Below are 26,209 nucleotides of genomic sequence, written 5' to 3' on the forward strand. Positions count from 1 at the left end.
AGACGCCCCCCCACCAAAAACTTAGTAACTTTATGCAACGCACGCAAATCCAACTCCGCACGCAATATCTGTCCGTCGGAGCTTCATTAATAAAATTATCTCGAAGGGATGGTAGACCCCCCGCGTCGGTGTGAAGTTGGGCTCTTCCAGCGCCATTCTTTGGTGGAGTTTTTCGCGCGGGTTTTTTTTCTGTTGGTTCATTCTGCTCGTGCTTGGGAGTTGCGATACCGATGGCTACCCAGTGCCCCCCAGCCAACCTACGCCCAACCGTACCAGACCTTTCGCGTTGATTGTCTACAAACGGCGGCAACGGTAATGCATGGGAGTTTTGTTTATTATTTGCGTTCGCATTTCGGTCATACTTAATGATAGCGGGCCGAGTATTACTTCACCACCCGAAAACCGGATCGTAGACTCATCGCTGAGCAGCAGAGCACCTCGTGGAGTGCTGCTTCATCAAAACAGTAGAGGCGCGCGGTAAACAAACCACAATCCAATCCCCCATTTTGAGCGTCTTACAGCAACTGCCCCCCTTCATCAACGCCCTGGCCGCATGATACAACCGTGCGTACAGAAAGGGCGGAAAATTTGCCAATTTGCCATGTGCATTTACAAGTGCAATGAATTAATGTGTTTTCACTGGCATTTTTTTTGTCCCCACAGTTCACTACATCGCAACACAACTTACTTACCGTATTTGGCGCTAGTTTAAGTCCCCTCTTTAGCCCGGTGAGATCGGATCAGCAGAGTTTGGTGAACGGGCGCAGCCGATGCGCGTGTGCCACGAGAAACTTTCAGTTTACATTCCACACAAACCGACGCTCGGATGGTGGGCCGCTCCCTGCCATTGCGTAAACCGACATGCCACCAGAGACGGCTTCTTTCAGAAGCCCTCGAAAAAAAAAACGCTCGCGAGAAGCCGGCGACTTTCGGAATGTTTACGTATCGATATGGAAGCTAGACGGTACATAAGATCTTCACTGCATTGTCATTTATTGATTCCGCAATTTGGTGTCCGAGAGTCGGAAGGAGGAAAATTTTTCCGCAGTAATCGATTCACATTAGCGAACCACTTGGCGTGTGTCTCTTACGTGGCTAGAAATGATTACCCTATATGCGCCGTGCCCTGAAAATCGCTGCAAATATACTACACACCGAAGGATGGTGGCCCGATGGGCCATCCTACGTTACATGACAGACTTCCCACCTCCACGGTGGCCGGGAACCATCGATCGGATTATATATCAATTGGTTTTCTGTTTTAAAAGTGTTGCTTCATATTGAAACCCAAAATCCAACCATTTGCAACCGGCCACGGCTGGCCACAATCGGAAATGCTCGCTGATTTTTTGTTTGCACGTCAATATTCAACACCATCGGACGATACTGTTGTACTGCTGGAAAAGCAGCAAAAAGATGTTCGGCAGGTGTTGTGGGAAATTTTCTAAAAACTTTCGTCTGCAATTGCCAATCGGAGAGAAAGCAAATTAAATTTACGTCGAGCAAATCGAGCGGATCTGTAAAACTATGGTTTCGCCCCGTGAGAGCGATCGTCACACAAGTTCCGTCATATCCGTGGAACGCATCCCGTTTTGCTGCGTGATGGCCGTGAAATACCTAGAATTCTCGCCGGTGGTACTTATCTGGATCGAAGTAGGACGTGACGACGACACGGTCGCTAAACTTTCGTCCAGTCAGTGCTTGCTGTGCCTTCTGACAGTCGACGATTGAATTAAACTCGACAAACACCTTGCCACAGCCGGGCACGTCGACGCCTTCGATCGGGCGTGGAATCTCCACGCTCCGCACCACACCGTACTTGTTACACTCCTCTCGAATGTCCTCCAGGATGTCCTCGTACTCCTCTTCGTCCTTCAGCTCGTCGGGTGTGACCATGTTCAGCAGGCACAGTACCTCGGTCGGGGGACCCGACGAACCAACCAACGACAAACCCGGAACCTAAAAGAGGTAGCATATTATTTTGAGTCGTTTCTTGTGCCGCGTGCGAAGGACGCGAACGTACCTGAATCTGAACCGGAGCCACCACCGTCGCGTTCGCGTTCTTTGCACCCACACTGGCCCGCTGCACTATTAGCTTTTTGTCTCCGAGCTGCATACCATTCAGTCCAGCAATTGCCTATTGTGCCGATGGGAAGAAGTGTTACAGTACTCACACAACATCCCTTTCCCTACGCTTACGATCTTACCTGATCAGTAATCGAGTTCTCCACGTACTCGGCAAACGCGTAACCCTTGCCGAGACCGGTTGCAGCGTCCTTGACCAGATTGAACGCTTTCAGTTGACCGAACGAGAGTAGCAATTCTTTAACCTGTTTTTTTTGTGTGTGAGATAGTGTCGCAAAGACGAACCGATCGATCGATCGTCGTGTGACGGGGAAGTATTATAATAAAAAAAGGACACGTTCGAAGGGAACCGGAACAAGTGTGTTGGTGTGACCGGAAGAGGAAAAAGAGAAACGAAACAGAAAACAAACATCATGTTAGTATGGCCGGCATAGGTGAGGTCGATTTGAGCGATGCAAGAGATTCGTAGCGTAGATTCGAACCGGAAGGACGGAATAACGAACGATTGCGTTAAGCTAGGGGGGACTACCAGGAAAGCCTGCGTATCACATCGATCCTCTTCCAACGAACCACAAGACTATTGTGACTCTGATAGGCTATCGTATCGTAAACTTTTAACTGATGCTAGAGATGCTTCACAGTAAATTTGCTACGGCTAAACGGTGCAACTACACAGAACTTCTGCTACTGACGATTCGACAGCAAGCGCCTGACTCCGCGAATCTATTGATGCTCTAAATGTTTCCTATTTTCCTTCGCTCCTTCTGGAGTTTGCCGAATACATGGGCCAACCCAACGTCGGTTAGGACCAACTATTCCCCCTAAGGCGCTACTACCGATCAACCTGCACCTAGTAATTGAAGATCGCGCGTGACGGACTAAGTTCGCTGCAAATGTTGGTGCCGCTGTCGCTGAAAGGTTGCACTTGCCTGATGGCCAACGGCAATACCCCCGGCAATTTTGCTAACTTGCTTCTCTGATCTTAGGGCCCGCAGCAGCCGAGCATAATGGCTCAAGATTTACTTTCAAACGGTTCCTTCCCTAAAACAGTACGGACGGGAAAGCTTTCACGCCATTTTCTCGGAGCTAAAACGAAAAGTACCACTTGCGGCGATTCTATGTTCGCGGACAACTGAAACAACGGGTTAAAGTGTCGCTGCAAAAACTGTTATCAACCGGTGTATCTCGCACGGTCATGCCTAGAAAGTGTGAATGAGCCTAGAAAAAATGGAACACTAAAAAACAAGGACAGAACACAGCACGTGGCAGCTCCGGTCCCGGAACCAGTGCCAGTTCAGCCAACCGTGTGCATCGATTCTGTTGGCGACCGCAAACGGGCACCATGGGCAACAGAGACCACCACCACCATAGGGAAGGGTGGCCGATAAAAACCGTTCTCAGTCGTTTGTCGGACCAACGATGGAAAGAGAGAAAGAGAAGAGAGAAGAAAAAGAAGAAAATTGATCAGTTTAAGCCTTAGTAATCTCTTATCGTTATTGCTGCAAAAACGTTTCAAACGTTTCAAAGGAACATAGCAAATCAATCAAAATGTTATCGCTGAGGGGAGGGAAATGGATAAGCAAATGAAACGAAAACTCTGTAACGGAAAGGAAAATACTTTTCTAAACTGTTTCCCTTGAAAGGAAGAGAAAATTAATGGAATTATTGTCGGTTACAAACGATCGGTTGCATGCGATGACAGCTGAAAGCAGTTCTGTAAACGGTCGCGTAATGAAGGCGAGCGCGCGCGCGCGCACCGCAAACTACTAAAGCCCGGATAGTGGCCGTGTGCTGTAATAATATTATAGACCTGAAATTCCAATACGAAACACAAATCCTGCAAATTCCCAAATCGTACCACACAGCGTACCAAACGGTAACACTCAATCGAGGCGAGGAAAATCAACACAGTAGGCCAACGGGTGCCAACGCGACGCGGTTAAAAGCCGATTCTGTAAAATGCCATCGACGAGCCCTAACACCAAAAGAGAGAAAGAGAGAGAGGAAGGAAAGTGTTCGTTCGGCTTGAGGTCACTTGCAGCCGGTGCAGCTGTAAAATAACCTGTGAAGCAAAGTCTCTGTATCGTGTGACCACCTAGTTTCATGCTACATCCCTGTGTTTAGCACCGGTCAAGGATGGCTGTGGTTTTTTGGGGTTTAAGTTGTGTTATGTTTCTTTTCAGATACCTGCAAGAAAATCTATTTACCGTCAGCAGCAGTAAGAGAGCGAGCGAGATCACCGTTGGCTTTGCTTTCATTTGTGCTAAAATTGCTGAGAATTGAAACGAAAGGAACAAAAGTGTGGCTCGTGCGCGGTGAGCACGCTTTGATTCGCTTTATGGTGCTTAAAAACCTACGAAAATTGGAACGGATTCGCAACAGAACGCGCGCAATGGGGGGGGTGTCTACAACTCAAAGGACAAGTAAAAACGGGAATGCCATCTCCGTAGGTTCGATGCACTTTTTGCTGCACACTGTGCACGCTGCGCTAGGCTAAGAGGATAATGAGAAAAGTAAACGAATGTATTGTTTTTGGTGATTCACAAACAAGTACCGAAGCCACCGCTTACGAACGCTTCCATCCGTGCACTCTCTACTAATCCCGATCCCGTAGCATATAAAACACGCTTCCTAAACATTGATCCTTTTCGACTTCGGCTAGTTCCTTTAGAGTGGAACTGCGGAGGTAACAAAACGGAGGAGAACAAAACCTTCCCACAGGACACTTACCTGATCTTCGTTCAGATAGTTCGGCAACCCACCGATAAAGATTTTGTGTGCCGAATCTGGCACCACCGTGCTGATGACTCCGGAGAATTTTTCTAAAACCAAAACCGATTGGTGCCGTGTTAGCCGAGTTACCCGGTGTGGCTCAACAATCCCAAATATCTTACCCGGAACGTTGACTGCCGCTGAATCCGTCATACCCGGCATGGGTTGGTAATCGTGCGGTCGGCGTATCTTCAGACTCTGCCCCTTAAAGTTTATGCTATCGAACGCCATTGCCTGCGTGGTTTCATCGATCGAACGGAACTCGAGGAAGGCAAAGTTTTTGTCCAGATTGATCTGACAGGCCAGCACCGGATTGCCGGCAGCCTGCGCTAGACCCGAAAGATGCATCTGCTGGTTGAAGAACTCCATCATCTCCTCCTCCGTCACGCCAAACGGTATGTTGCCGACGTACAGTCGCCGAGCCTGGCGCGTAATGGTGCTACCTACAACGGGAACGGCAGCCTGCGGTGTATCTGCCACTATGTTGGCCGGTATCTGCCCGGCGGCCTGCATCGCTTTATACTGTAAGGGAGTAATGTGCTCGAAACCCGGCGGCGGAACATCCCAGTACAGGGAGGGCTTGCGCCTGCGGGACCGGTTCTTCCGGTACGGCGAGCGGGACCGGGATCTCCGGCGTTCGCGGCTCCGGGAACGGCTACGGCGTCGCTCCCGGGACCGAGACCTGTGCCGTCCGCCTCCGCCTCCACCACCGCCGCCACCGCCACCACCACCTCCTCCGCCACCTCCTCCTCCGCCGCCGCCACCCCTACCTCCGCCACCACGGTAATCTCGATCGGCTAAAACGACCGGAAGGAAACGAAACGACCGTCAACATAACATATGAGCCACGCATTCTTCGGCGCACCCCAAACGCGGTAGCGCCATTCGCGACATATTGATTTACACTCTCACCGATGCATCTCTCACTCACGGGCTCAATCGTCCCAAATACTTACACATTTCGATCGACTTTGGGAGAAAAACGTTCGCAGCCGCTGTAGCTAGCTAAACTCCACAGGATTGGAAACTTTTCGTAGAATCGGCCGTTGTTTTTATAGTGAAAATGGCACCCAATCGGCGGCACAACGCGGCTTACCCACAATTAGAATTAGCGTAGTCTGATGCTCGGGTGAGAAGCCGATGTGAAAAGTGAGACGGATCATCGGATGACGTTCGCTGTCATACGAACCTACGCGCAGGGTTGTATTCTGCGAATGATATAACAGTAGAACAGTTTGTTCGTTTGTTCTCTCTCTTTGTAGCCGGTCCAGACGCTACGATTTGTCTGTGCGGTTTGTCTGTGCGATTTGTGGTAGCGTCCAGACGCAATGATTTCATAACGATTTACAATCGCAGATCCGATACGTTAGGCTCAGTGTTGTGGAAACAGCCACGGAAGAAACACTTATGAAACTCAAACTCAAACTCAAACGTTCATTTTGCTATAGCTTTCTATTTCTGCCTTCTCTCTTGTTATAGCAAAATTAAGCTTCGAGTAAACACTTGAGTTCCCGTTTGAGTTTCATAATGGGGGAATACGTCAAACCGCCATCAGCACACGCACACATGTATGGAAATTGGACAGATATTAATGCTCTTTTGCTCAGATTTTCTAGATCTGCGACAACGAACAAAATCGGTGAAATTTCGGTCCAGACGCTACGATTTGGCTGCGCAGACAAATCTTTACGTCGCCAACCGGCCAACCGGACAACTGGTCCCGGGATACGAACTCAGGCCAGCTACGCGACAGCGATAAGCGCTACCGACTCTATTAACGCTGGAAACAACCAAGTCATATCGAAAAACCAAGTTATTTCAAATTTGCGTCCGAAAATTCCGTATTTTTAAAGATTTCTTATTTTATTCACAGTTTAGTTTTTTTCCAAAATATAAATTTTATTGCGTTGATTCAGCAAACATACAAACATACAGACTTGAATAGACAATGAAGATTAAAGAGATTCACCCGTCTTGTGAATTTTGGAGTGTCGTGTTAGTTTGCTTGATGACTCGAAAGCTTTGTTACATACTTTACACTGGTATGGCCTTTCGCCAGTATGAGTGCGGATATGAACCTTTAGGTTAGATGAGTGTGTGAACTTTGACGAACAATGAGGACACTGATGCTCTCTGTCCTTATTGTGAATTTTCGAATGTATTGCTAGATTGGTTGATGCATGGAAGGCTTTGTCACAGACTTTACACTGGTATGGCTTTTCACCGGTGTGAGTGCGGATGTGGACTTTCAATAGTTGACGCTGGGCGAACATTGCCGGACATTGAGGACACCGATGCTGTTGGTCCTTATTGTGCAAATTCGAATGATTTGCTAGAACGAATGCCGACCTGAACGCTTTTTCACAGACTTTACACACATAAGGCCTTTCGCCGGTATGTGTTCGGATATGAACCGTTAGGCTAGATAAGAGTGCGAAACTTGATGAACAATGAGGACACCGATACTGTTGGTCCTCATTGTGAATTTTCGAGTGTGCTGCCAGAGAGCTTGAGCAATAAAAGGCTTTGTCACAGACTTTACAATGGTATGGCCTTTCGCCGGTGTGAGTACGGATGTGGACCTTCAATTGGGAAAGATGGGCGAACATTGAGGGACATTGAGGACACAATAATGATTTCGAATAATGATAAATCATATATCTATTATTTTAATCATTATTATCAATTACTTTTATTACTATCTTTTCGCTGTATCTGTGAATTAAATTTGAATAAATTTAATTTTTTTTTAATTTAATCGTTCTTTTCGGTTTGCAGTAATGCGATTTGCACTAATAATAAGTATACAATGAGCTTGACAACATTTTCTACGAAACAACAGTTCCGTTATAAATACGGCCTGGTCCGTTCTTCTAAGATTTAAAAAACGGTTTGGTCCGACATTTCGAGGATCGCGACATCGCCTACTTAAAAATCACGCCCTTTTCCTTTTGTCCTCTCATGCTGATTTAATCCAGAAGCATACTTATTATCTTGGTTATTTATCGATTCTGGTTGATTTATTAAAAAACAGTTTGATTTGAACGACCAGGAGTTACTAAAATTCGAATGTGATTGTTTATGAGTTGGAATACGGAACCACTTTTGGCTTTGCCTTTTCTGTGCGAGTGTGTGTGAAGGTGATTTTACTCGTTCGCTCGTTCTTTCTCGGAGAGACCGAAATGAGAGAGAATTTGTTGAGAGCGAAACCAGAGCAGGAGAGCAGCGAGAAACGAGAGAGAGAAAATCTCGCTATGGTCAGTTTCGGTTAAGAAAGGTAAGGTCCAAAAGTCAGGAGGTTCCAAAATCTGCTCAATCTAGTCAGGCGGTCCGAAAACACAAATACAGAGAAAGAGTTGAAAACGAAACACCGAAGAAGAAGGGAGGCCAATTTCGTGCGTTCTCCTCCGTGACACGGGCGTTCTGTGTGGCGTGCGAAAAACTTTCTTCACAGGGTTTTTCACCGTTCGATCGCCGAGTGTGGCGTCGCCGTCGCTTTCGTCGGGCCGAAATGTGTTGAACGCGTGCACACGACGCTCGAGACGGCTCGCCTTTCTTCGCCTTTTGTTCGCGGTAACCTGAAAAGTGTGTACTATTCGTATTTTTTGCTTGCCCCGCAGGCCCCCGTGAAGCAGGAAGGGTCAATTGGTCAAGTGGGTGAACCGTGGTGTGCTGGTGCGCTGTTCCGACCGTCGGGGTCAGCTCGGAAACCAGGCGCACTTTTTGACAACGTACTGCGGGTGCGGGTGCTGGGTGTGCAAGCGAGACGGGGCTACGGGGAGTGAAGAAAAAGTGCGATAAAACGCGCACGGTCTCCCATCTTCCGCGAGTGAAAATAATGGCACGAAAAACGCACGGTGGCACGCAAAATCGTTCCGTGTGTGTGCGCACACTCACACACACAGGCGCTCCCGATTGTGTGCCCGGGGACAGGTGTATAGCCGCCGTACCGTGCGCCGCGTGTGAGTGTGTCCGTGCGTGCGTGCGTGCTTGCGTGCGTGATGCGAAATCCTCGACCGAGCGGCCGAGAGAGTTTTTCATGTTCTGCGCGCGCGTGCGTGCGTGCATGCGCCCGTGCATGTGTGTGTGTGTGCTCCGGAAACAGAGGTCCTTGGCCAGACCGTCGAAGAAAGAAGACGGAGCCAGAATTGGCTTGCTGGTTTCTGTGTCTGAGAGTGTGCATGTTTCAAAGGTGTAGACGGCACAAGAGGACGAAGGCAGCGAAAAGCAACCACCGTCGTCGTCGGTGGTGGAAAAACGGAGGATTTTCTTCGTTCCTTCGTTCGCCTCCTGCGACCACCACTCTGGAATGCGTTGGTGAGCAGCTGCACCGACGGGAGCAACAGTGGAGAAGGAGCGAAAGGATGCCTACTAGATAGATGGTGCTTTTTGGTTTACTCTCTCTCTCTCTCTCACCACACACACACAGCAACGATCGTGTATTCGTGTGTGCGGGATACAGAATTGGGAAGGTGTCTAGTGTGTGCGCGCGCGCTCGCATCTGTGTTGGTGTGTGTGCGTGCTCGCTCGTGTGACCCCGCAGGACAACAACCAGTCCGGGGGGAGAGGCTCCCGGTGGATAATCCTTCGTCCCCTGCCTCTCTCTCTCTGTTCGAGGAGCCTGTTGTCAGCTGGCAACCTTTATCCTTGTGCATTTGCATCCTTGCGCGCATCGCCCGCTGCAATAAAACCACAGTATTTGACCATCCAATGAAGCTACTTCTTTCTATTACGCCCTTCTTTTTAAATATGGTTCCTTCGCGCCCGCCGAGTCGTCCTTTTCAAGCATTATTCCTGTCCGGCAGCCTGTCTTTATTATTGCACAACACGTCCCGCCACTTGTGCCCCCCCTTCGCCAGGGCTGGCCTCACATCTAATTGGCGTGTGTGGGAACTCGCGCCAGCGTCTCGGCCTGTAGCTGCGCCCACTAGAGAGCTACAAAACCCCACCCAGGGGGGGGGCGCCCGCAATCAGCAGGTGTTTGTGGGGCTGTGCTGTTGCTGTGCGGGAGCGCCTCCTTTTGCGTGGGGATTCCTATTTCGAGTAACCTCCGAATGCACTTGCCCACGTCGGACGGGCCCCGAAGGGTTGTTGCAAGGATTTGCGGTGCACTTGCTGTGAGTGTGTGTGTGTGTGTGTGTGTGTTGGTGGTAAACGCATAAGTACCTGTTGGTGCACCTCGGACGACCAACCGAACCGTGCCGCGGCGAGTTTTCCATTCGCCCAAGTCAAGGTGGTGCGAAGCGCTCTTTGTTCAACGGAGGCCAATGATTTGTGGGTCGTGTGTGTGTGTGTGTGTGTGTGAACGGTAGTAGTTGCCTTTTATGACAGCACGTTAATTAGTGACAGGCGGTCGCGATCAAAGTGTCCTCCGACGTGGAAATCCCAGTGATCTTCTCAGTGAGCTGCTTCGGCGGCCTTTCAAATCTCGAAGGACCTTCAGTTTCCTTCAGTCTTGTTTACGGTATTTTATGTTACCATTTTTAGCCGGTGTTATATCACAATATCATCCTCCCTCCGGACTCCATACAGCGAGTGAATGAATGCGAGTGTGGTACGAGTGCGTGAGTGTTTTGGGCCCACCCTTACCCGGAAGCCGCAAAACTCTCGATGATTATGGTGATGGTGTGTCCTGCATCTAGAAACACCAGCGATTGAGTGCATTCGATAGCTACCACACCACACCTACACACCTGTTAGCTGAACGCACCAGCAGGAACCAGCCAGCCGAGCCAGTCAAGAAGCAGCTAATCAGGAGCAGGAGACCCCGGCGGTTGTGCGTTTCCTTGTCGGTCCGTCAATGTACAGTGGTCCGGCGGTGGGTTGTTGGTTGCTGGCGTAAGAAGCAGGCGGCGGCTTGAAGTTCCCCACAGTCGTTGCCGTGTACGGTCGCAACAGGATCGGTCGCTTTCGAGTTCATTTTGTGGTGCCAAGACCAAGACCGGACGCAACCAGCGGCGCGGACAGGACGGGCCACAACAACAACACCGTCCGGCCAGCAGAACAGCAGCAGCAGCAGCAGCAGCAGCAGTGTAGCGCTTGGTGGGAGGTGGTCGGATTCAAAATTGCGAGCGTAGCGGTGGACAGCGAGCAACATGTTTACGGGTACTTTGCGTCTGAAAATCTGCGAAGCAACCGGGTTGCGGCCGACGGACTTTCAGACGCGCCACACGATGACATTCGGCCGGCTCGGCGATCAGCTCATCGATCCGTACGTGTCCATAGACGTCGACGAGAAGTTTATAGGTAGGTATTTGCCACAATGTTGGCATGATTTACGCCTCATCAAATACCATCTTTATCACATTCAAGGCAAGGTACAAGCTTCAGAAGATGTCTACTAGATTAAACACGCAAGAACTGCTTCGTCTGCAAGAACTACGGAACCCTTCCGTCTCCTTGACATCCGTTTTCAATTACTTGGGAGGTGCGGTCAAAGCAGGCTTTGATCGCGCTCAATAAACCCGCTCGTCTGGTGGCACATCTTTTCAACGGTTTTATTTGGCCTGCGTTTGACGAGGAACTTGAATATGCTCGTGCGCCACCGCCAAACGGTGCACGATGATCTACGCGCTCCCGAACGGCCCTCAGGCGGCTCGAGACGCAATTCCAAGGACGAGATCTCCCGCAGTGTCGGTGCTCTTTTACGAGAGGGGGAAAAATAGCTCCGGAAGCTGCGGTGTCCCTGGAATGTCTTTAAGCGCTGTGTCTATTTATGCCCCGCGTCCCCTTACCGTAGCCGCCCTTTGCCATCCCTCGCCACCTCGCCGCGGGCGAAGGGAGATTGTGTTAATATTTCCGCTTCGATCGTTTCGATTTCAATTCGCCCCATCGACTCGCGGGCAGACTGAAATATGGTATATACGGGCGGAAAGGGAGGCCTTCAGCGATCGGCTGGGGCCAAGGGGAAGCGGAGCGGGTACGAGAGGTGGATACGTTGCACGCGATGCGCGGGGAGGTTTGACATTTCGAGCGAAATTTTCCTGCCACCGCGCAGGATTGAAAATGAAAATGGCTGCCTGTCAGTGCCTGTGCCAAGGGTTCGCGCGGTGCCGACGCGGGGGAAAACCCCCTCGCCACATCTCGTCGGGTTCGGGGTTCGGGAGCGGAAACGTGTGGAAAACTCGTGAACGGGGATTCTGGCCACAGACACACACACAGCATGTGTGAAACAGACAAGTTTCACGGCGAAACAGTCGATAGTGAGCGAGAGAGAAAGAGCATAGAGCTGAAGACTCACTCTCTCGCAGAGAGTGGGGAGAGTCGTAAGTCTTCGAACACAGCACACACAGGTCAGGGTTGTTCTGCTCCGAGCGAATTTTCCTTCGCTTGCGGTTGTGTGAGAGGCGGACTGCTAAATGGAAAACGATAGGAGCGACACAGGCGGCGATGAGAAAATGCCTCGGACGACGGGCAGGAAACATCCCCCAGCAAGCACACGAATGAAGGGGCCAAAGGTACAAAGTAGGGAAAGGTCAGGGGGAGGTCGTTTACAGGCCGACAACGGAGGGCTAACCGATGAAACCGTGTCCAGACCACCGTGGTGACCTCAAGATTCATATCTTGTTCCCCGACGTGCATCAATCGCGGTCAGCGAGTTAGAAGAGATCCACGTTTGCTTTGATTAGCAACGAAATGCTCAGGTTTTCGCCCTTCAACGGAAGGGTTTTGGCCGGACAAGCCCAGGGCACAAGTATTTGCCATCCGCATACTAGACGGACGGTGGTTCCACGGATGTTTGTGCACCTCCCCCGGAGGTGGCCAAATGAAATCTTATTCTCGAAAGAGAGAGAGAGAGAGCCGGGCCGAGTGACCAAATGAATACCCCTCTTAGTGAGAATCCGTTGCTCACTCAATACTCAGCTCGGCGGAAAAGCTCTCACTTTGGGCCGATCTTCAGCCCTTTTTTTAAAGATGTTTTTCTTTGGGAAATTCTGTTCCGCGGGTGCGTTCCTTTCGCGGGCGCGCCACCCTGATTCCGGGCCTGGCCGATGCTTGGCCATTGCGGCCGGATGATGGGATTTGTGAATAAACATGTTTTTTTTTCATTTTTTCCCGTACCCCATGTGCTGGTCACTGACTCGCGTGGAAAATGTCTCGAAATTAGTGGCGCTATTCGTTCCGAGATTCGAGAAACGGCTGTGAAGCTGCCATCGACTTCGAGCACTAATTTGAGCCAAGGTTTCGCGTGAGCTGCATAATCACATTGGTGTGAATCATTGCGCGGCCATCGGCGCCTTCAAGGGGCTGCCGACTACTCCAAAGGTACATGAGATGATAAACAAAACGATGCAGCCTCCGTTCACTGTTGTTGGGGTCCGTTAACTATTGCGATAGTTTACTCTGTGTGTGTTTGTTGCCAGCCACTGCCGGGTGCTGGGTGTTCCGGGTAAGGAACTTTGCTAACTTTTGCCCAACCCTGGAATCCATTTGCCACGGATCATAATGCTAATGATATTTGTAATGGGAACATTAGCTAAGGCCTTCTGACCAACGGAACTTCTGTTGAGATGTATTAGGTTGGGGAAAAAGAAATCGACGTTTTTTGCCTGAATTTCAAAAATTTATTTAAGATGCTTCCAATAGTCCGATTTGCGTCAAATATGCACCGTTTTGTTGGAAAATTTGTTGCCTTTTTTTAAATGTAATATGAGAAAAAGAAGTCAATCGGCCAGGACCGGACTATACGGTGCATACATTAAAACTTCCCAACCAAGCTCCCGGACTTTCTGACAAGTCACTAAAGACGTGTGTGCCATTTCGTTGTCCTGATCGAACACAACACCTCTTCCGTTGGCCGATTCTGGCCAATTGCAAGCTTGAAACGGTGCAGTTGTTGACAGTAGAGATCTGAATTTAGTGTTTAGCCACACGAAAGCAACTCATAATAAACGATTCCTTTCAAGTCCCACCATATACCCTGTAGGTCGATTTCATTCCGTTTGTACAAAACTTCGCAGATGGAAATTCGAGCCATCATGTTTTTAGGTGTCAATTGGTGTGGCACCCAAACATCGAGCTTCTTTGTGAATTCAACTTTGAGCAAATGGCTTAAAACTATTTGCTAGTTAATCTTCAACTTCTGACCGATACTCTGACTACTGCCATGTCGATCAACTTTGATTATTTCTGTGATTTTATCGACATTTTCGATAACGGGTCTGCCTGGTCGAGGTGCATCTTTAACATCAAAAATAATCGAAACTGGTCAACGAAACCAAAATTACACGCAACTAGCTGTTAGAGTATCGGGACCCCATAAACACCATGCAACATTTCAGCGGCCTAGCTTGACTTTTCGATCACGAAAGGCATCTATCGTGAAAAACGTCGATTTCGTTTTAGCCAACCTAATATTTGTAAATATTAGCTAAAGCTTTCTGACCAACGGAATTTCTGTTGAGATGAATTTTTCCTCTGCAACATGCGGCTATTATGTCTCACGTTCTTCAACAAACAACGTGTCTGGAGAATCGTGCGCCAATTTCAGCACGATCGCAACACCTCGCCTAGCATCGCATCGCATGCGCCTGGTGAGTCGGTGAGCTTTGCGTGTAACGCCGTTCCGGATATATCGTGCGATGCTTATCACCATGGTCAGTCGTCGCTCATCTCCGCCGCATTATCTTATCAACGAATCTGTGTTGCTTTTGTTCGCTCCACCGCTACGGTTGCGGATGCTGTTTGTCCAGCCAATCGCGTTGGCCAACACCATAAACCGCACCAAATCGCCCATGTGTGGCGTCGTCTCTAAATCGTACACCGCTTCCGTCAGTCACCCGCGGAGTCAAGTGGAGCCCCGGGCCCCGTCGTGGATAATTTTCGAGAGTTTCTAGCACCGCCGTGCACCACCTCTAGGGCGTGATCACGTGCCCTGCCACTGAGCTCGAACCAATTTGAATGTCGCACCGAGTACCGGTGCTCAGTGGGAAGATTTCGCAACACCACCCTCGACCACAAGGCTGGATTGGCAATGGCTGGTGGCCGTCTCTTGTTGTCCTGTGCGGCGGACCGCGGGACTCCAATTAAAAACGATTTATTATAAAGTGGGTCAATGAAATGGCGGAGGGAAAACAGAACAACAAACGGTGTCGTGTCGCAATGGACAAGGCGCAGATCGATGGCGCGGCGGTCGCTGCAGACGGTGAACCGCGGCCCTCCCCTAATGAATCATAGTTATTTTCTGTTTACGCTCGCGACACGCTGCGACACACTCCGCCCCGTTGGGGTCATCCAACCCGGGCCTAGGACGACACTTACTTTCGTTGAATTAGTGTGTATAGTTTGGAGCGTGCTGCGACCGCACCGCGCAACACCGGGCCATGCCCCATTGACCCACTTTAGTTTTTGTGTCTAAAATATAGAACGCGCCGAGAGAGCGCCTTGCGACAATTGGAGCTGGATGCAATGCACCAGTTACGAAACCTGCACTATCCGGGCACAAGCAAGTGGCCAGCGTAATAATTTAAGCTCACAAATAATGTCACGAGTTGACAGCGCCAGCGATCGCAAGCGGCCCTTGAAGGCGAGACCTTCAAGGCGACGCTAATTTCGAATGCCACTCTAATGAGACCGAGAGACCGTAATGAGATGTAAACCATCCCGATCCCGGGGATCCGGATCGTCGCTCCTGTCTGGTTGCGCATGGAGAGCTGCACTTTGCGCTGCACACTTTGATGTTCGCGGTCGCGCATTTCTCGGAAGGTGACGATCACGCCCTGCGTGAAAGACGGCACCACCGATCGGTCGGCCACCACTTTGGTCCAAAGGCGTCCACAAATTAGATCATCTCCGAGTGAATCATCAAACGCTGGCGGCGAGAGATGAAATTCACGTGATTAATGTCGGTCATAAATCTATTTCTAAATCATACCCCGCCGGCCCGGCGAAAGGACCGTCGTGCATTGTGGCGTGGCGTCGTTGATCCTCAGTGATGCCCGCCCGAAGATGCAATAATCTTGTGTCGCAAAATATTTACCAACAAAACATCCGGGAACAACCGCGGTTCCAGAAACCCCGCCAGTTAACTAACCTGCACTTTCCGTCTTTTCAGAGCGCTCCACCACAAAACCGCGCACCTTCGACCCGGCGTGGAACGAGAGCTTCATACACGAGGTGGAGAACGCGAACGTCCTCGGGATGACGATCTTCCACGAGGGTCCCATCACGGACGTGTTCGTGGCCAACACGACAATACCGTTCGAGGATCTGGTCACACGGAACGAGTCGGAGCAGCAGGACTTTTGGGTAGGGGCACCGAGCACCGAGTGCATCGTCATTCGTCACCATTCTAATGCTCTTCTCCGATCTTCAGGTGGATCTTGAACCGCAGGGCCGACTGCACGTAAAAATCGATCTTCGGTGGACGCAGGACGCCAACAATGTAGCCTCGCAGAACTCGTGCCGCCGGGCGGTCGTCAAGGATCAGCCATTTTTAAATCGCCGCCGCGGTGCAATGAGAAGACGTGTTCATCAGGTCAGTGTCGTCCCGTCAACCCCCCTCGATTCCCGTGTAACCTTTATCGTGCCCGATTACATCCCTCTTGTGAGTGACGACCCCCACCGGATTCGAGCGGAGCGCGAACGGATTGCCGCAACAACAACGGGGGCCGCTGCACATTGCGAGACAAGTCATTGACGTTGACGTGTTTTGCTTTAAATTGAAAATGACAATTGAAAATGGCCGACCCTTCGCGAAGGAAGACTCTCTGATTAAATGTGCCCCGACCGAACCCGACCGTTCGGTTGGCAGCCCCCGGGATAGTTGCATTCTGCATAGTGTCCGCTGGCGCTGCAACCCGTGTGCTCGCTGTACGCTGTTTGCCTCGGGCCGTTTCGTTTCGGGTTTCCACCAGGTGGATTGTGACCCCCTGGACCCCCCCAGTGGTTGGTGAACTAGTGGTAGTAGGGTGCCGTAGTGAATCGGTGAACAGGAGGCATCGATTGATTGATTTTCCGTGCGCCCGTCACCAGTTTGGCATAAAAACAGGTCGAATACTGGGGCACTGATTAGAGCCGGGCCGAGTTGTTCTGGTTCGAACACTGTGGCCCAACGCTGTACGCGTCACCAGGCGTCTCCATTTCCGACCGGGCGACTCCATTCTCGAAAACCGGTTCGTTCGAAGGGATCAGCGATGGCCAGCTAGTTAGCAAAGTGGAACCATTTTAAACCATCATCGCGTCAATCAAACCTGCGTCGGAACTGCCCGTCGTCGTGTGGTACGTGCTACGATCAGTGAATGAAAGTGAACGATTCGCAATTGCAACGAAATTGTTTCAGAACCCCCCCCGGTTTTGGGTGACACTGGATTGACCACTTCCACTGGCCACTGGCACTGGGTGATTGGAAGCCAAACTTACTTTGCTGGCTTGCCGATGGGCGATGCTTTATTTATAACCCGCGTTAGGTTGGACGGATCCACTCCACTCCACTGCCATGATCTACCGCAAACAACCGCATCGGATGCAAATTGAAAATCCAACGCAATCCGGTACCCACCGGCCCCATAAGTAATGATGATGGAGTGTTTGCGATGATGATGATGATGATGATGCGGTGTGCGGGTGCGAGAGTATCCGTCCCGTCTTTAAATAGCTCAAAGAAGGGCCCCCATAGGCCGCGCGTACGAATCGGACCAACGTTACAACGGCGGCAACGACGACGGCGAGGAGGACGAGAAAGATGATGATGGTGGTGATGCATTCATGCATCGATGATAACAACACCTCTACTCACCACAGTCCCACATGGCATTGATACTATTTTTGAGCCAGGAACAGGAAGGCAACAGGAGCTTCTGGCAGCTCGGTAGAAAACCGCGTGCCGTATGATTTGCTTCCCTCCGTAGTGTCACTCCTGGACCGGAGCATCAGTCACCGGGTGCTTAACAATAGGAATGGACAAGCCGGAGGGGGGGACAAGCAACATATGTGACCATTTGAATCACGGTTCGTGATGTACGCGCGAAAGTGTTGGCCATATTTATTTTCGCCCAGTACCATTCGGAACCTCGGTGATAGGTGGCCTGGGGGAACGACCACGACCAGAGGACAACAGGGTGCCGATTTATGAACAAGTTATTATAGGACAAGGTGGCCCACTACTCGCTCCCGATCTGCGCCGATCTTTCCATCGTTTCAACTCATAACACTTAATCTGATGTTTTCACTGTTTTCTTTCCTTCTTTTTCTGGTGCTGTCCGCTCGCCGCTGCTAGGTCAATGGTCACAAGTTTATGGCCACATTCCTGCGTCAACCGACGTTCTGCTCCCACTGTCGCGAGTTCATATGGTAAAGTATTGGCCGAATTTCACCCGATTTCAAATATTGTAGTTTTTTTTCTTCTTTAGTTTGGTTGCGGGCCTCGATTCTCTGTCTCTGTAGGTTGTAGGATTTCTTCATTGATTTTTGGTTCCATTTTTCCGGTGTCTTTCTTCTGATCGAAGCGAAACGTATGCCTAACAGCCATCATTCAGTTTCCGAATTTTTTAACAGACTTTCTTTGAGGGTTTTAAAAAAATCGAGAATAGGGTCACTAACACTCAAACATCTTTGGTCAACTCATCACTCATATCACTTGGCCCCGGTTTGGGTTTGGTTTTCCATCACAGAGTTATCAATTTTCCCCCTTCGATTTCGATTAGAAGATTCCCCCTATTAACAGCGGGCACCCCATCGCGGGAACGGTCACTAACGAATTGGGGTTCTTATCTTGCCTCACCCCCTCACACCCCTAATCTCACCTTATCGGCGTACGGTACGATTTGCAATACAAACTGATGACGGTGTCCCGATGTGTGTCCTTATCAATCTTTTGTAACGTTCGTGCCGCACATTTTCTTCTTCTCTTTCTACTTTTTCTACGACCGTTGCAGGGGATTAGGCAAACAGGGCTATCAGTGTCAAGGTAAGCAGATGCATCCGTTCCCCCCGATGCACACGCACCGTGCTCCATGTTGTTGCATTATCCGTGCATTCGCTGACTGACTGACATTTTGCACGACCAAAATCCCGACACCCCGGATGATTGTCGTTCCATCTGCGTCGTGCCTTTCTATTTGTTTGTTTCCTTCCTTTACTTGATTTGCATACTTCACTAACAAACGCGCTAATTCCGGCAAAGGTTGCAATGGTGCCCGGTCTACACTGTGCCTGTGTTCGTTTTGCTCTTCAATATGTGTCATTGTTCTACTACTATTTTTTTTTCCTTTTGTTGGTTAACCTTTTCTTAACTAACGTTTTTCTTTTTCGTTGGCCTCTGTTCTCTGCCTCTGTTTGAATGGACACAATTCTTTTTTGCTCACACTTAACATCGCACTCTCGCTCTGTTCTGTTTAACAATTGTTTGGTTAGCTTAGTTCTCGCTGTTTCAATCCTGGTTTCCCTGCGGCTGAGGAACGTTTTCTTTTCCGTTTTCTTATTGGTTTGGTTTGTGGTCGCTCTTTTCTCTTTGTTGTATTGTGTTGTTCCTCGTTGCTGTTCATTTCTCTAACGCTCGCGCACGACGAGTAGTTTCGGTCGGTCGATCGATCAGTCCTGGTCGGAATGAGTTTGCGCCGAGGATCGATCGGTAGCTCGGAGGTGCTTCTTCCCGTGGTGGTGCTGGCCATCCCGTGGACTGGCAGCATGATGATGCGAAACACGGGTCGTCGCCGGCAATCACGCAATTCCAACTTCCGTACTTTCTCTCGCCCACAGTGTGCACATGCGTCGTCCACAAGCGGTGCCATAGTTCGGTCGTGACAAAGTGTCCCAAGAAAAAGGATGAGGTACGTGTGCAGCAGTGCAGCAGATGCAGTGATGACTGGACTGGCCGCCACTAACAGCAGCGCGGTTCCCTAATTCCTCTAATTCCAGCAAACCAAACCGACACCAACGGAGGCAGCCCAACGGTTCAATGTAAATATGCCACATAGGTTTTCAGTGCACTCGTTCAAGCGGCTGACGTTCTGTGATCACTGCGGGTCGCTGCTGTACGGCATCATTAGACAGGGGCTGAAGTGCGAGGTGTGCAGCATGAACATCCACCGGCGCTGCGAGGGCAACGTGGCCAACAACTGTGGCATCAACACCAAGCAGCTGGCCGAGCTGCTGAACGAGATGGGCATCACCATGGACAAAACACCACCCCGTAGATCTAAGGTATGCGCGAGTGGCTCCCGGACCCCCAGCATCCCAGCATCTCAGCATCTCATTCATCTCCGCCTTTACAGTACTCCAACCAAGGGCCTGGTGATAGCCTCTCGATGTCGGAACGCTCGGACGATACGTGCTCGCTCGATACGCTCTCGACCAAGAGCAGCGTGGACAGTGAGCTCGGCGGAGGGGCCGCCTCCCTGCAGCACTACGGCGGGCGCGGCGGTGCCGGTGGTCACACCTCAAAGGCTGGCGGGCCGGCGATGGGCCTGCTGGTCAACCTGGGCGCCGACGACGACGGCAATGCGCGCCCGATGGCGGGCAAGGTGTTCCTGACGGACTTCAACTTCATCAAGGTGCTGGGCAAGGGCTCGTTCGGCAAGGTGATGCTGGCGGAGAAGAAGGGCACGGACGAGGTGTACGCGATCAAGGTGCTGAAGAAGGACGTGATCCTGCAGGACGACGACGTGGACTGTACGATGACGGAGAAACGCATCCTGGCGCTGGCCGCCAAGCATCCGTTCCTGACGGCGCTACACTCGTGCTTCCAGACGCCCGACCGGCTGTTCTTCGTGATGGAGTACGTGAACGGAGGCGATCTGATGTTCCAGATACAGCGGGCCCGCAAGTTCGACGAACCGCGGGCCGCCTTCTACGCCGCCGAAGTCACGCTCGCGCTGCAGTTCCTGCACCGGAACGGTGTCATCTATCGCGATCTCAAGCTGGACAACATACTGCTCGACGCAGAGGGCCACTGTAAGCTGGCCGATTTCGGCATGTGCAAGGTACGTGCCCCCGCGTTGGCGTTGGCTTTTTGTAGCCACACTGTATTAACGAGAGACACACATTCGCTTGCAGGAGGGCATTACCGGCGACAACCTCACGTCGACCTTCTGCGGCACACCGGACTACATTGCACCCGAGATCCTGCAGGAACTGGACTACGGACCGTCGGTGGACTGGTGGGCACTCGGGGTGCTTATGTACGAGATGATGGCCGGCCAGCCCCCGTTCGAGGCGGACAACGAGGACGATCTCTTCGAGGCGATCCTTCGCGACGACGTCCTCTACCCGGTGTGGTTGTCCCGCGAAGCGGTATCCATTCTGAAAGGTACGCCCCAGCGACTAAAGAGTGGCTCTTCTCGAATCAGCCCACCCTGCTAAACACACTGCTTTCATCCTCTCCCCTCACCGTGGTCAGGATTCATGACCAAAAACGCGGCGAAGCGGTTAGGCTGCACCGATGGCGAAAATCAAATCCGAAGTCATCCATTCTTCAAAGACATGGACTGGGAGGCGCTGGAGCAGCGCAAAGTTCGACCACCATTCCGGCCACGAGTGGTACTGTGATGCCCGCGGGGGGATGCACCCGTGAAGTCACTGCTAACCGCCGTCCTTTCTCTCTCCTTTTTGCTTTCCGCCCATCTAACAGCGAAGCGCTCGCGATGCTCTCAACTTTGACACGGAGTTCACGAAGGAAGACCCCGTACTGACGCCGGTCCCGAACGATATCATACGCTGCATCAATCAGGACGAGTTCGCCGGCTTTTCCTTCACCAATCCCGAGTTCGGTCCGGAGCGGAAGATAGTTTGCTAAGCTCGTCAACGCGCCACCGGCGCCACCTAACGCCACCTTCTTCTTCTTTCTGATTTGCCCACGGGCAAGGGGCGGGCGAAACGACGAGGACGACGCACACACTATCGGAGCCAGCTGCCAGCAGCACAAGCAACACCACAAATCGACGCCTAGCGGCCGCCGCTCGCACACCACTTGGTTTTTGCATCGTCCTGTTCCGGAACACATCCGGAACACACGGCAGTTGGTGTATGATTTAATGTGTGTTTTTTTTGTTTTAGCACTCTGAATGGCACAGAAGGCAAGAAACGGGAACTGGGAATAAGGGGAGAAAATGAAGCGCCCAGAAACGGGTTGTTAGAAAAGTGGGCAAACGATCGTAGGACAGGAAGGTTTGGCTCACAATTGTTGGGGTACGTTAAACGTAAAGAAGAGACGTTGTAAGGGTTGTTTTACATTATTCGATTTAGTTGGTACGTTTTTTTTGGACGACTAGAGGAAGGCTGACTGAATGTATGGGAGTCACGCTGGTCACAGAGATAGGACACACACTGCGTGCATTGTGCCGGATTACGATACCGCGCAGAAGACAATCTCTCAGCCAAAGCGAATGCCCAATCGTCGTCGTCATTTTGCTAGGAAAGTTGTAAAGTTGCTGGCACCTCGCTGGTATACCAGTGTCCTGTGACGTAAAGCGCGTACGTAGGTGCCACCGAATTATTGCAATCTCATTTGAAGCCAAAATCACAAAGATTGTGAACATTATGATGCAATCGTCTAGAGTTTAGTTTTACCAGGCAGAGTAACCGATGCTTACCCGAACGTATTCTAACGTAAGATCGCATTGTTTTAAACAAATGTGTTGAATTTTATTGTACCAGCGCCAAGGCTAACGCAACCGATAATCTTAGGACAGTGCCAGAAAGCTGGAAAGTGTAGTGTTGTACGATGTTTGTTAGGTGTTTTAAATTGCGTTATTTCGTTGCGTTTCAGTTCACGTTCCTACTGCAAGCTACTAGCGTTAAGTTGGAGGTGTGTTGCTGTTGAAAACATTCATTTCACTCTCCGCACTCGTGTATCAAACAATAATTGGCTCCCAGGCGCGCGGGCCCTGAGACGGGATGTACATTTCATCGAAGAAAAAAAAACATTGCACAATGTTGTTCGCTTACTTTAATCGTTTTTCTTTCACTTCAACTGCGCAGCAGCTCCGGAGTGAGTGCCCGTTCGCATTTATCGCCCTCCGGATTGTTTCGGAAGTCTGCGTGTGGTTTTGCGAAGCAAATTTGGCCATTTATTGTACCGTATTTTGGGCGTTGTAATCTCACCCGCTCGACGACGACGACGGTGGAAATCTGAAGCAGATTTTACGCAATGAATTGTTTACTTCTAGTACCAACTCTATCGGGGCGCTCAGAGCGCTGTTTTAACACTAGTCATTGGGTACGTTACGCACCGCGTCATGCGCTGCGCGTTTTACGATTATATTACATCTGAAGTTAGATTAGTTCTTAGTTCTCCGTGAAGGTTGTCTCTCGCCCTGGGCGCGCGAAAGACTCAATGAAACATTGGAATAGACCAAAGATTGACAGCTCGGAATAGGAAGGGGCGGAATAGGCCGGAGCTTCAAACCAAGCCAGAAAAGTAGGTCGAGTCGAAACAGTTAAGTTTTTACTTTTAATTCCCCACAACTCAGTTACAAAAGGGGTCGAGAGGGGCCGGCGAGGAAAGGGTGAGAAGTGGTAGGAAAAAGAAACAGAAAAGGGGCAAGGGTCCGGGAACTGGAAACGGGGAAACTCTCCTTGCCATAGGATAGCTAATTGTTAGAAACTAACGAAAGGATGTTTGTGTGTTATAACTGTGCATCAGGTGCAAAATGTTTGCTATAAAACGTGCAGTATTGAGTTTTAGTTTTTTCTCTTTTAAATAGAGCAACTTATTTATTAGTACCGTAACACCTAGTAATGATGAATGTTAACTAGTTCGAATGCTGAATGTTGACTAGTAGGAATGTCTAGCTAAGGAGGTTGGCAGTTGGCGACAAATGAAGTGAAAAATGATGGTGTCTTGAAGACGGCAGGAACGACGACAGTACACACGGAAGGAGGGGCGGTATAGCTTAGTGTAAGAATGGTGTCGAATGGTTGGTGGCAACAGAATGTCTCATATAGTTTAACCCACGATACATTTCCTTCCGAACGTGGCATATCTCTTTGCTGTTGAAACAGTTCAATACAAGCGTAATATATGTGTGTGTGTAATCTCCACCGAGCGGGGTCCACAAGCTAAGAAGGTGAAGAAGACGAAAAGGAAAGCTGCTGCAGGTGTGCGCTGGCCAAGGATGTGTTGTAAAATCGTATTCAGTTGATTCTGTCTCGTTTGTCGGTTGTGTTTTTCGTATCCGTGCGTGACCGGTAACTCTAAGTACGCGACTCTCGAAACGATAAGCCGCCGCGCGAACACTTGTAGGTGCCCGGCCGTGCGTTTGAATGTAGAACCGTTATCAATAGTGTAGCTCTCGCTGCGGTTGCAAACTAGCTAGTGGAGGCTTTGAGCTTGTGCATATACGGGTGCGTGTGGCCGCTGCGTTTGTGAAGGGTCGGCGACCGGGAAAACTCTGGATGTCCGAGCCTGGGAGTGGGTAGATCGTATTGATCCACGTTTTCCCGACGCCTCGTCCTGACTTCCATCGCGAACTCTTCAGCACAAACTCAGCGGACGGCGCGATTAATATGAGTGATTACTAAGAAAACGGCTGCAAACGAAGCAAAACAAACACACACACACACACATGCATACAGATATTTGACAAGTCGCCTTTTTATATGCTCCTGTCTCTCTGTTGGCCCCATTTACTTGTGGCACAGCACGACAGCGACGAAAGGAAACGCACACTGATACTGGGGGAAGAAACGACAAGAAACTTGAAAATCACACAATTCCGTCTGATAATATTAAAAGCAAAGCAAACAATTCGATGGAGAAAAGCCCAAGAGCTATAATGATTGTAAAGACTAAAAAGATCAAACAAACAAAGCACGCGTTGAGAAACGTTGTGAAAGAAACGTCAAACATCAGGTAACATCGTCGTGTTGCTGCCCCGTAGCATATTTCAGATGAGAGGAAAAGCCAACAAAGCATGCCATTAAATTCCTGAGCCACTCTTAATAAGGACTTCTGGTTTTTAAACAAAAACCACACCAATACCGCTCATCAAATGCAAGCTTCACTTCACATTTGTGGCACAATTCCCACCTGTGGTGGGGCAGGAACCTTTTTCTTTGCGACCGCGATTCATCCACGCAAAGTTTTTTGTGTTGTGTTCCGTGCGTTTCTAGTGCGATGTTCTTGCCGCTTCTTTGACCACTGGCTAGGGCCCCCCACCAATAGGAATGCTACACGTGGACGGAAGAGAACTCGCAAATGCAAAATTCCTCCGCTTAGAAGGGCGCAACAAACAAGATGGCAAAAACCAACCAATCTCAAACAACAACAAATCATGGGCAAACCATATGGCGCGCATTCAGTTGGCGTGGACAGAATAGCGACATTCGTGTACATTAGTTGCATGTTAGGTAGATTAAAAACACTATAATATACTAACCGTACCGTAACAATACATTATTCCCCGCAGAGCAAAGCTACAAAAGCCGGTCTGGTGTGAACAGTCAGTGAAGCCAAAACCTGGCAAAAGGTGGCAACCCGCACTCGAATGGCAGCAGCAAACAAAATACTTACCAAGCCGACGGAGGAAGAGGACACACAAAATATATACAAAGTAAAAGAAAAAAAAACAGACAAAACACGGTCAAAGATATGAATATGATTAGAGCAAACTGCATGTTACACAATTAAAAGAAAACAGAGCCAAGCGACGACGTTGGCTGTTGCTTGTCGGGGTTCAGGTTTTGGGTGGCTAAAGAAAACCAAATAACCAAATCTCAACTGCGCTACTGGAAGTGGACTGGAATGGACACGTGTCTCGCGCATTTTGATGGCGCATACGCAAGCAAAATTCAAAACACGCAGGAGTCAGTAAGCGCGCTCGGATATAAATATGTGTGTGTGTGTGCAAATACATACGAAAAGAAATTAGCAAACACGGGGAGATATATTGAAACATGTATTCTGATGAACACATATATATATACAAATATATATATATATATATGGATATAAGAAAAGTAAAAGTGAGAAACAAATTTAGAAATTTATAACGACTAAAGTGCGTATCAGCGTCACGCAGCTACCAGCACTGTATCAAACCGAAAGAGAACCGAAGGGTGGACAGTGGTTTTTAGGACGGTCAAAGACTCCATATTGTAGGTCGCAATCGTATAGCACGCGTCTGTCGGTGTATTCTGGGACGAACCCCCAAACCCGATTGAGTAAATTTAATTTATAAATCGCTACCGAGCGAAGGCACCGAGCGTTGTTTGGATGGAAACCAAAATTTAAACAATACGTCGTATGCGCCATCAAACACCAGTCAGACAGCAGGCAGCAGAAGAAGAAAACGCACACGTTTCGCGCCAAACTGAAATGCCCCTTCACAAAAAACTACGTTGTGTTCTCGTTGGGTATTGTTTGGTGTCACGAGACCATTTTTAACCTCAAATTTTTTGCAAAACTCTCGAGAAT

General features: G+C 49.8%; 2 protein-coding genes across 2 annotated transcripts; one reads left to right on the top strand and one right to left on the bottom strand.

The window, feature by feature from the left end:
- Positions 1-1,007: 1,007 nt before the first annotated feature.
- On the bottom strand, positions 1,008-5,954 carry LOC128275330 (splicing factor U2AF 50 kDa subunit). Its single transcript, XM_053013794.1, has 6 exons — positions 5,814-5,954; positions 4,980-5,654; positions 4,816-4,907; positions 2,208-2,330; positions 2,024-2,137; positions 1,008-1,959 (listed from the first exon to the last, which is right to left on the bottom strand). Exons 1-6 carry the CDS (start codon positions 5,815-5,817, stop codon positions 1,618-1,620), a joined length of 1,350 nt encoding a protein of 449 aa, XP_052869754.1. The 5' UTR covers positions 5,818-5,954; the 3' UTR covers positions 1,008-1,617.
- Positions 5,955-10,952: 4,998 nt separating this feature from the next.
- Positions 10,953-21,589, top strand: LOC128274890 (protein kinase C). The gene is made up of 11 exons (XM_053013230.1): positions 10,953-11,103; positions 15,911-16,104; positions 16,172-16,333; positions 18,074-18,147; positions 18,732-18,763; positions 19,555-19,631; positions 19,714-19,998; positions 20,070-20,777; positions 20,851-21,103; positions 21,194-21,333; positions 21,425-21,589. The coding sequence occupies exons 1-11, from the start codon at positions 10,953-10,955 to the stop codon at positions 21,587-21,589; spliced, it is 2,241 nt and encodes a 746-aa protein (XP_052869190.1).
- Positions 21,590-26,209: the final 4,620 nt, after the last annotated feature.

Source organism: Anopheles cruzii, chromosome 3, assembly GCF_943734635.1.
Source record: "Anopheles cruzii chromosome 3, idAnoCruzAS_RS32_06, whole genome shotgun sequence".
Classification (NCBI taxonomy): Eukaryota; Metazoa; Arthropoda; class Insecta; order Diptera; family Culicidae; genus Anopheles; species Anopheles cruzii.

What these genes read in the sequence shown, in the direction of transcription:
- LOC128275330 (XM_053013794.1), bottom strand. An exon ending in ACTATCTGAACGAAGATCAG is followed by an intron (nt 2,331 to 4,815) that starts GTAAGTGTCCTG and finishes CAAAAAAAACAG; the next exon opens with GTTAAAGAATTGCTACTCTC. An exon ending in TGGCTCCGGTTCAGATTCAG is followed by an intron (nt 1,960 to 2,023) that starts GTACGTTCGCGT and finishes TACCTCTTTTAG; the next exon opens with GTTCCGGGTTTGTCGTTGGT.
- LOC128274890 (XM_053013230.1), top strand. Translation starts at nt 10,953, where the DNA reads ATGTTTACGGGTACTTTGCGTCTGAAAATCTGCGAAGCAACCGGGTTG. An exon ending in TGAGAAGACGTGTTCATCAG is followed by an intron (nt 16,334 to 18,073) that starts GTCAGTGTCGTC and finishes CGCCGCTGCTAG; the next exon opens with GTCAATGGTCACAAGTTTAT. An exon ending in CACCATTCCGGCCACGAGTG is followed by an intron (nt 21,334 to 21,424) that starts GTACTGTGATGC and finishes CCCATCTAACAG; the next exon opens with CGAAGCGCTCGCGATGCTCT.